General features: G+C 39.6%; 1 protein-coding gene across 11 annotated transcripts in view; it reads right to left on the reverse strand.

Moving 5' to 3' along the window:
- Nucleotides 1–10,216, reverse strand: part of sh3glb2b (SH3-domain GRB2-like endophilin B2b) — a 39,793-nt gene extending 29,577 nt beyond the window's left edge. For 2 of the 11 annotated variants that reach the window (XM_058383378.1, XM_058383377.1), the window contains exons 1-2: nucleotides 9,954–10,209; nucleotides 2,487–2,628 (exon numbers count right to left, since the gene is read on the reverse strand). In XM_058383378.1, coding sequence (XP_058239361.1) covers nucleotides 2,487–2,628; nucleotides 9,954–10,016 — 205 coding nt within the window. In that variant the 5' untranslated portion in view covers nucleotides 10,017–10,209. Of the gene's footprint in view, nucleotides 1–2,486; nucleotides 2,629–9,953 lie in introns of all 11 variants that reach the window. The other 9 variants (XM_058383376.1, XM_058383384.1, XM_058383374.1 and 6 more) reach the window with 9 other exon arrangements.
- Nucleotides 10,217–10,811: the final 595 nt, after the last annotated feature.

Consider the following 10,811-nt stretch of genomic DNA (forward strand, 5'->3'; position numbering starts at 1 on the left):
TAGACTCTTGGTCATAAAAAAATCAAACTCAAAAAGCATTTATAACATGTTCTAAACCCCAGAAAACTTTCATAAGGGACCAGAGGACTTCTATAAAATGGCAACTGAGTTATGCGTTCAAAACGTGAAAGTTTTTAATAATATTTCAACTGAGCAAGTATTTGATGTTTTTGACAAATTTGCTACTTGACCAGTGCAGTTCTATTGCACCTTTCTTTAACCTCCATGAGTGGTGTGAAACACAGATATCTACAGTTCCTGAATGCACACACACCCTGAGATCTACAAAACTCACCCAATGGTGTATAATGCAGCATTTGCAAGAAATACCAATCTGTGCATGTTTGACTTCATAAACATTATATCAAGCTTTTTACACTGTAACTACAGTCAGAGCTCTAGGTGTCCTGTCCTGCAAATGTTGGAGATCCCATTTCTTTGAACCTTGGTAAGAGTGCTTTCTTTTATATTACAAGCATTTTATATAAAACTCTGCAGGGTTCTTTCCCGTTGATTAGATTTCTATCTACTGCATGATGAAGCTCAATTCTTCTCTCAACACAACACACACTGTTTTATTTCTCAGCCTGATCATTTAGGTGGATTCCTGCCATCTCACATCACCGTCTCTCAGTGCATGCAGTCAAATACAATTCCCTCTACTCAATGTACACTACACTAGGCTTATATTTTATCATAAGCTACCTGATTCCAAATGGATTTTGAAGTGCACTAGCTAGCTACATGGGTAAGGTTGCAATGAAGCATGGGTTTTTATTTCACTTTGATAATGCGCTTCTGTTCAGCGATAAGTAAAGTATTTTTCATTGTATTCATCGTGCCAGAATCTCTCACTGTCAAGAACAACATACTGGGCAAGAGCTTCTGTTGTATCCAAAGACCTGGAGTTGTCTGTAGATATATTTTCTTGCCTAGTTAGTATTTGCCTCTTGCCTTATCACACAATGTTTAAGACGTTTTATCAGGTTACTCACTGCATATTTCAGGAAGGTGCTATAATATGTCCTCTTGACATTTTTTAACCATTTTAAGCCTTTAACTCTAGACTATTACAAAAAGAAAAAATCTAGCCTGGTAACACTTATATGAGAACCAAGAACATAATGTCTCATGATGCCTACCTTTAACATTTATGATTATTCTCTCCATGTATTCTCTCATCTTAATTACTTTACACTGCAGTGATGGGCCAGTCATCACATCCCAGGCGTGTAATATAATCTGGAGCAACCTTCTCTATTGCACACTCCATAATGATCATGTACTCCAATCCTGCTAATCTTATTACGGACATCATAATACTAGACTCAACATTTAACAAACATTCAGCTTACAACATTTAACAAGGTCAAACATTCAGCTAGAACCAACACTTACGAGACAAGACTTGACATCGGTCACAAAGACATCATAGTTGCTCATAGGGGAAACTGATGAACTGCCAAAGCCTCAGAATGCCAACGACGAAGGAAGCCGAGTTGAGAGGTTCATGTTCAAACTGGGATTACTGGGATAATGTTGCTTATATTAACCTTATTAAGCACACTTGATCACATCATGTCAGCTTTATTAAGCCTCTTATTTGTTTTACTTTTTGTGGGCTTGGGAATGTGAGACCATACCACAGTGAACTGTGGGAAATCCATTACGTTTGGTTGTGAGGTTTTAAACCAAAATAGATCGCTAGTTCTCTAACTGACCTTAGCAAGTCAACACTAACTACAATAAAAAATAGTCATTACATTACAAATGTACTTTTAAAGGATTCTTACTGAAAAGTAAAATTGAAAAGTAATAATTGTTAAATAGCTTTCAGCAAAAAGACATTTCAACTTTCTACAAAACCTGTCAAAGGAAGATCCGAGCTTTTTCATACACAGCCTAAAATGAAAACTTTATGAGTAATACTAATTAAATAATTACTTGTAGATTATTAATCACCAACATGTCGGGTATTATGTAGACACTGATATCCTGTACGAGAAAGATTTATGCAAGGAATAAAATATAATTGGTCCTGGATTATAAATCGGCAGCAGGCCATTACTATAACAGCACGCCCTGCAGTGCTTTAATTCTCTATTAACACTTGGTAATGCAATTTAATGTTTTATTCATAAAAGAGCATAAATGTTTCATTTATATTTATGTTTAATGCTGTGGGATATCTGAAAACAAGTTTCTGTTATCACGTTATAAAAAAAAAATGCATACATGGTGTCTACCGTACAAGACTTTCTTAATCAGGACTATGGAATAAACCAAAATAACAATCTGGCATTCTTTAAAAGCGCCAAGTTAATTTTTAAGCTTTCCCTACACACAGCACACCGCTTTACGGTGTTAAACATATAGAGCAGGGAGATAATATGGCTGCTCACGACCATAATGCCGACCAATGTGACGTGGATTAATGAACCGTGTAGTCCTGACATGCACGGTAATTAATAAGAGGGTATTCTTACTAGGGTTTGGCTGCAGCAGCACCTCAGTCTGCCTTAAGATCTTCTCTGTCCAGTTCTTGGTGCAGTCTCCTCTAGCAAGCAGGTTTTCCAAATGAGCATCCAGTTCAGTTTTCTCCGCTTGACCCAGCTTCTCCTCCGTGAACTGAGAGGGTGAAAAAAAGGAACAGTGTAATTAAGACCACTGGCAAGGTTTTTACTTACACCCAAGGTTATATTGGTGCAGTGTTATGAATTTCTTCTAATACTTTCATATGCCAATATCTGCTAAGATTTGTTTCATGACTAAGATAATTGAATAGCCGAGAAGGTCACTATGGTCATTTGTGCATATTTTAGTCAATATTCTGAAGCGGAGAGATTCTGTTTCTTTCTTAGTAGCCTACTCTTTACCACTATATTAGTTGATCTGCTTTCAAGGAATATCTAACACCGGGAAAGAAAACAAAAAGCTTGAGTCATTCTCGCAAATCAATGGTTCCAAACTGCAGAGTGCCAAATACACTCTCCAAAAAACATATAATTACTGTGTTCACTGCTTGACTTACCACATGTGAAGCTTACAGAGAACATGGTTAAGCAACGTGAAAGGGAAATCACAGAGAACACGAGAAATTATGTAGGGAAAATAGTGCACTCAGTATCATTAGGCAGAGAAAAATTTGGGAACAATAAACAAAGCACTAAAAGACATTTTACTAACTAGCCAAACAATTGTTAGTAGTAGTAGTAGTAGTAGTAGTAGTAAAAGGAGTACCGTTTATGGTATTTGGCAGACATCCTTATCCAGAGCAACTTATGTTTATCTTATTTGTACAACTGAGCAGATGAGGGTTAAGGGCTTTGCTTAGAGGCCCAGAAGTGACAAAGGTGGGAACTGAGATCCCTTTCTACTGGTAGAGCATCAACATCTGAGCTACCACTTCTCCTGGTAGAACCATTAGTAGTTGTAGTGGTGGTAGTATTAGTAGTAGTAGAAGTAGTAGTAGCAGCAGTATGGCTTCATGCCCAGAAAGAGCACAACAGATGCAATTTTTGCTCTGAGAATGTTGATGGAGAAGTATAGGGATGGTCAGAGAGAGTTGCACTGTGTGTTTGTAGACATGGAGAAAGCGTATGACAGGGTGCCAAGAGAAGAGCTGTGGTACTGTATGTGGAAGTCAGGAGTAGCAGAGAAGTATGTCAGAGTGGTGCAGGACAGTGGTGAGGTGTGCTGTAGGGCAGACAGAGGAGTTCAGATTGGAGGTGGGACTGCATCAGGGATCGGCTCTGAGCCCCTTCCTGTTTGCTATGGTGATGGACCAGTTGTCAGAGGAGGTCAGACAGGAGTCTCCTTGGACAATGATGTTTGCAGATGACATTGTGATCTGTAGTGAGAGCAGGGAGCAGGTGGAGGAAAACCTGGAGAGGTGGAGGTCTGCAGTGGAGAAAAGAGGAATGAAAGTCAGTCGTAGTAAGACTGAGTACATGTGTGTGAATGAAAGGGAGGGAAGTGGAGCAGTAAGATTACAGGGTGAAGAGGTGAAGAAGGTACAGGAGTTTAAGTACTTGGGGTCAACAGTCCAGAGTAATGGAGAATGTGGGAAAGAAGTAAAGAAGCGAGTGCAGGCAGGTTGGAATGGGTGGAGAAAGGTGTCGGGAGTTCTGTGTGATAGAAAAATTTCAGCAAGAATCAAGGGGAAGGTGTACAGGACAGTGGTGAGACAGGCCATGCTGTATGGTTTAGAGACAGTATCACTGAGACAGAGACAGGAGTCAGAGCTGGAGGTAGCAGAGCTGAAGATGTTGAGGTTCTCTTTGGGAGTGACACGGTTGGACAGGATTAGGAACGAGTACATCAGAGGGACAGCTCATGTTGGACGTTTGGGGGACAAAGTTAGAGAGGCCAGGTTAAGATGGTTTGGACATGTTCAGAGGAGGGAGAGTGAGTATATTGGTAGGAGAATTTTGGACATGGAGCTGCCAGGCAGGAGGCAAAGAGGAAGGCCAAAGAGGAGGTATATGGATGGAATAAATGAGGATATGAAGCTAGTGGGTGTAAGTGTTGAGGATGCAGAAGATAGGGATAGGTGGAGAGAGATGATTCACTGTGCCGACCCCTGAAGGGAAAAGCTGAAAGAAGAAGAAGAAGAAGTAGTAGTAGAAGGAGTACCAGTAGAAGTAATAGTAGTAGTAGTAGAAGGAGTACCAGTAGTAGTAGTGGTGGTAGTAGAAGTAGAAGGAGTACCAGTAGTAGTAGTGGTGGTAGTAGTAGTACTAGAAGGAGTTCCGGTAGTAGTAGTAGTAGTAGTAGTAGTAGTAGTAGTAGTAGTACCAGTAGTAGTAATAGTAGTAGTAGTAGTACCAGTAGTAGTAATAGTAGTAGTAGTAGGAGTTGTAGTAGTACTAGTAGTAGTACCAGTAGTAGTAATAGGAGTTGTAGTAGTACCAGTAGTAGTAGCAGTAGTAGAAGGAGTACCAGTAGTAGTAGTAGAAGGAGGAGCAGGAGGAGTAGTAGCAGTACCAGTAGTACCACTATTAGTAGCAGTAGGAGTACCAGTAGTAGTAGTAGTAGTAGTAGTAGTAGTAGTAGTAGTAGTAGTGGTAGAAGGAGTACCAGTAGTAGTAGTAGGAGTACTAGTAATAGTACCAGAAGTAGTAGTAGTAGTTGTAGAAGTACCAGTAGTAGTAGAAAGAGTACCAGTAGTAGTAGTAGTAGTAGTACCATTAGTAGTAGTAGAACGAGTGCCAGTAGTAGTACCAGAAGTAGTAGTAGTAGAAGTACCAGTAGTAGTAGTAGTAGAAAGAGTACCAGTAGTTAGTAGTAGTAGTAGTAGTAGTAGTAGAAGTACCAGTAGTAGTAGTAGAACGAGTGCCAGTAGTACCAGAAGTACGAGTAATAGTAGGAGTAGTACTAGTAGTAGTACCAGTAGTAGTTGGGGTAGCAGTAGGAGAATTTTTATGCCATTGCTTTAATTAAGAAGCTAACACCTAAAAAATTAAAATACTTTATCATTCAGTATCATCATTACTTATCATTCAGTAGGATGATGTCACTAAACTGACATAATATAAAAATCATCTGAAAATTCCTGTCTGCCATCTGTCCTTATGAGACTGAGAGACATGCTTAGGGTATTTAATAACTGCAATACTTTTCAGTGACAGCTGACTTCCTTCCTTGAGGCCTTTTTGAAGGGTTTTGGTGAAACCTGCACTACAGCATCATGAGATTTCCCCAGCACATGACTATTCACATGCTTCTTATCCGAGAGATTTAATGCATGAAAGCATGAGGCTACTGCATCACATGCCTCATGGTGACTGCCAGTGTACTCATCCTCTCCCGTCAGTGTTTACCATCAGATTACCATAGCCTGACACTAAAACAGTGTTCAACATGGATTTCCTCTCTCACATTCAGGAATTTCCTGCTGTGAATTATGCCACTCACACACCGGAAAATCCTCTGATACAACAGAAAACACAGGACTATTCTCAGCGATTCCTCTAGTGCATACTGATCAGCCATAGTATTAAAACCACCTTTCTTTCAACCTTGGTAAGAGTGCTTTCTTTTTTATTACAAGCATTTTATATAAAACTCTGTAGGGTTCTTTCCCTTCTGCTGGCAAAACAGCTCTGACCCCTAAAGCCATGGACCTCTGAAGGTGTGCTGTGGTATCTGACACCAAGACATTAGCAGCAGATTCTTTAAATCCTGCAATTTCTGAGGTGACGCCTCCATGGTTCAGACTTGTTTGTAAAGCACATCCCACAGATGCTCAATGGAGGCCAGATCAACACCTTGAACTCTTTAGCATGTTCCTCAAACCATTCCTGAATATTTTTTGCAGTGTGGCAGGGAGAATTATCCTGCTGAAAGAATCCACTGCCATTAATGAATACGCTTGCCACTTGGTCTGGAGCAGTATTTAGGTAGGTGGTATGTGTCAAACTAACATTCACATGAATGCCAGGTCCTGAGGTTTCCCAGCACAACTTTGGTGAGAGCATCACACTGCCTCTACCAGCTTGTCTTCTTCTTATAGTGTATCCTGGTGTATCCATCTCTTCCCCAGTCGAGTGACACACACGCACCTGGCTGTCCACGTGATGATAAAGAAAATATGATTCATCAGACACTGGGCACTCTGATCAGTTCGGGGTTTTACAGCCATGATACAGCAAGCTGTGATGCACTGTGTGTTCTGACACCTTTCCAACAGAGCCAGCGTTAACTTTTTGTGCTACAGTAGCTCTTCTCTGGGTTTGGACCAGAAAGACTTGCCTTCACTCCCCAAACATTTGGCTGCCCATGACCGTCACTGTTTCATGGATCGATTTTGGTAGGTACCATTCAATGCATACCTGAACCAATCATCAATCCATTTGTCCATTTTTCCTGCTTTCAACATCTTGACTTCGAGAACTGATTGTTCACTTGCTGCCTAATATATCCCACCTCTTGACACCGTTATTAGTTTTAATGTCAGTGGTTTTAATGTTAAGGCTGATTGCTGTAGGTCTCTCTTTTATTCTGTCATATGCACGCTTAAACTCAACCACAAAGCACACACAAGCACAGCAGCTGGCCTCTTTCAAAACTAGGCATACACACATCTTTTATCACAAAGCCTTGTCTATTATTCACTGTATTGTTACACAAAGAAGAACTCTAGCGTGGGTCATACACTTTTTATATTTAGTGTTGGATGTTTTGTTTAGGTTTATTGTTTTTTTAGAAACAACAGAAATACAAATAGTATATAAAAAAAAAGATCAGTAAAATTTATGAAAATCAGAACAAAAGCATTTGATGTTAAAATGTAATAAGACGGATGTAATGTAGTCTTTGGTAGTACCCTGGAGATATAATTCACATTCGTTCTCAAATGAAGTATAGTCTCACCCTGTCTCTAACAAGATAGAGTGTCAGTATGGCAACAGTGTTTAAAAGCCCCCAGCAAAGCCGTTGTGTGTGTGTGATGCACTCTAACCAGCAACACACACCATGACAGTGTCACTGCAGGGCTGAGAACAATCCAACCCTAAATAAAATCTCACTAGAGGTGGTCTGACCTCCACCGACGTATGGGGTAAAAGAGGGATGACAAACTGTGCAGACTGACTACAGCCAGTAACTGTGATCAGTGACACCAGTACAGTGTTTCATTCCCCCCCATCATCTCTTTTTACATTAAAGCTAAACCAAACAAAAGGTGTGAACCAGCCTTTCAGTGCTATAGGCATAAAGAAACCTGCAAATGAAAGCAATGATACATAGCTTTAGATCTTCTGTATAAAGTCTAATGGAGTTAAATGTCTGTAAAGTCCAATTATATAAGTCGTAGATGTAGAGGGTATAGCGCTGACAAAAGTGTATACTGTATATGAGTGTTGTATACATGTATACACATTTTTTCTGAGGTGCAATTAATAAATGTCAATTTTGCCAATGTTTTAGGACATAATATGGAAATTACAGCCTACGGGGATGGGGATGTATCCATCTTACTAATCTTACTACTACTTACGATGCAAATGTCAAAATTCAAATCTCAAAAATAGAGATTTTAATGAAATTATGCCAAAGGTGAAGCCTGTAGGATTACCAGGAAAGAGCAGAGTGAATAACTTAGCCAATCACAGCTGTCTCTCATGTTCACATGTCAAAATGGAACAACAAACCATACAAGCATCTAAAGATTTTATGCTGTACTGTAATACTGACATGTATGCATCTTTATGCACAATATGTATGACAAATGTTTGTGGTCACCTCATCATCATACCCATATATGGGTCTTCTCCAAAGTTTTCCCACAAAGCTGGAAGCCCAAAAAAGGATGTCTCGGTTTCCCTTCACTTGGACTAAAACCTGTTCCAACATGACTATATTCCTGTCACAAAATGAGGTCCATGAAGATAGGTTTGGAAGAACTTCAGTAGCCTGTAGTCCTGATCTCAACCCCACCCAACATATTTGGAATGAACTGGAACACTGTCTGCACTCCAAGCCTCCCTGGACAACATCAGTGTCTAATCTCACTAATGCTCGGGGCTGAATAAGCAGAAATCTTCACAACCACGATCCAAAATCTTGTTGCAAGCCTTCCCAGAAGAGTGGAGGTTCTGATATTTAACAAAAACGGACTACAACTCGAATGGGATGTTTAACAAGCACATATGGGTGCGATGGTCAAATGTCAACAAACCTTTAGCCATACAGTGTATGTTAGAGCTAGCTAATGGTGCTGTATATAGGTGTAATTTATTACTTTATTATCCAAAAAATGCTAAATTCCAGGTTCTCTGGTTTCCTCCCACCTCCCAAAAACATTCCAGCAGGTGGCCTAATGACAATAAATGGCCCCTGCATGTTAATAGTTATGTGAATTTGTGTGTGTACGATTCTTCATAGTTCCACATCCCTCGGTTCGATCCTAAGATAAAGTAACTATTCCTTTCACTACCCAAAATCATGCTCGTCACTAAATTTCATCTAGATGCTAACGTGAATCCGAAATATTTGGGTGCATGAAGCCGTGCGATGCACTGGTGTCCCATTCAGGGTGTGTCACTGCCTTGTGTCCAGTGCTCCAGACTCCAGACTCACTGCAGGATAAGGGATCCTGATCAGGAGAAAGCAGTGCAAACAAATGCAAGACGAACAAATGAACAAAAGACAGAAGTTGAATTGTAATGTTATTTTCACTTGACTCATTATTTGTATGATATTATGCTGATATCATTTCATGATTTCGGGTTATGTTGTGAATTTGACTTTATATTTAACACTCCACAGTCTATAACTAAAGAATAATTTATTGAATATTAACATATATTTATTATTCCATTTGACATCTCACAGATAAGCCAGGAGCTGCATTAAAAAACATTATGTATATAGACAAAATAACAATAACCTCCCTAGATGGACAGGTAGCAAGAATAGATAGATAGATAGATAGATAGATAGATAGATAGATAGATTATATATCTATCTGAGATCTTAAAAGGATATTTATTTCAGTGTTTAATTGTAAAATGGTTAGTACTTTCATTATTGATTTAGATTCCTGCTTTTGATTAGCGCGTGATCCTATGGAGTGTGCGCGTGCGTGTGTGTGCGTCTGTGTATTGCGGCCATGGTTCTCTCCAGGCACCCTCGGGCAACATACACTTAGGCACACAGCGATCAATAATAGATGTGGGCTTTAGCTTGTCCTTATCGGTTTACAGTAACGGGGAAATAAAACAGAGAGAAACCACCACAAGCGCGTGCCAGCTGACTGTTTTTAAAGCCCTTACAAAACAAAACAATCAATGAAATGGAAAAATGAGCGACACGCTCCTGTAGTCCTGCCTCCTGATCCCCTGCTGCTTTCATCATCCCAAATGAAGTGAGCAAAAGCAAATGCAAGATAAATATTGGTTTAAAGGTATTTTTGTTTAAAAAAAAAAAACAAAGGCGACATGATAGCTCACCTGAACAGCGCGCGTGAAGAAGACGCCAGCGTCGGACGCCAGTTTTTTAACGTTAAAGTCCATGATCCAAGCCTACATGGGCCGGGCTAATGTTCCTGCAACGGGAGCTGAGCTGACGACAGCGATGGATGGATGGAGTGAAACAGGCTGGAGGAAGAGTGTCGCTAATCCGCCTTCTCATCAGTTAGATCGGGCATCATCCACACAGCCTGCTTAAAGGGACACGGTCCTGTTCACGTCCCAAACCGCAAAGCAGTGGACACCTGCTCAATATAACACTAATGCAGCGGTCAATTGTTCCGGTTTCAAATGATCTCTTTATTCAGTTTATTTTATGAGCATAATAATGTAAGGTACGAATATTAAGCAAATGTGTAGCATTATCTTTATTTATACTACAGTGGTACAAGTGTGGATCGATTTTATTTACATAATAGCGTAATTGAGTGCTGGAATATGATTGGTCAGAAGGTGTACATTATTTTCCTGTAAAGCCGCACGTAGTTCCGGCCATAACGCGGACGATAATATCAATGCGCTCCTTCTAATGTGTTACTGTTACTATAGTAACAGCTCATGCACAGGGACACAAATAAAGCGTTATATTATTATTATAAGACTAATTATTATAATTATAAGACTAATTATAAATGCATTTCTGTTTAACAAAGTAATTCTTTTAATTGCTGATGTAAAGTTTTTTTTGTTGTTGTTGTCAAACTGTAACGTAGACGGGAACAGGAACTAACTTGTCTCTCGGACGTCCACATCATTAAACCGTTAAGGTGTCTTTTATTCATAATTGATACTTTATTAATGTTTAATAAATTAAACATTTATTATGGATGGAGGCTGAGA

This window comes from Hemibagrus wyckioides, linkage group LG28 (genome assembly GCF_019097595.1).
Source record: "Hemibagrus wyckioides isolate EC202008001 linkage group LG28, SWU_Hwy_1.0, whole genome shotgun sequence".
NCBI lineage: Eukaryota > Metazoa > Chordata > Actinopteri > Siluriformes > Bagridae > Hemibagrus > Hemibagrus wyckioides.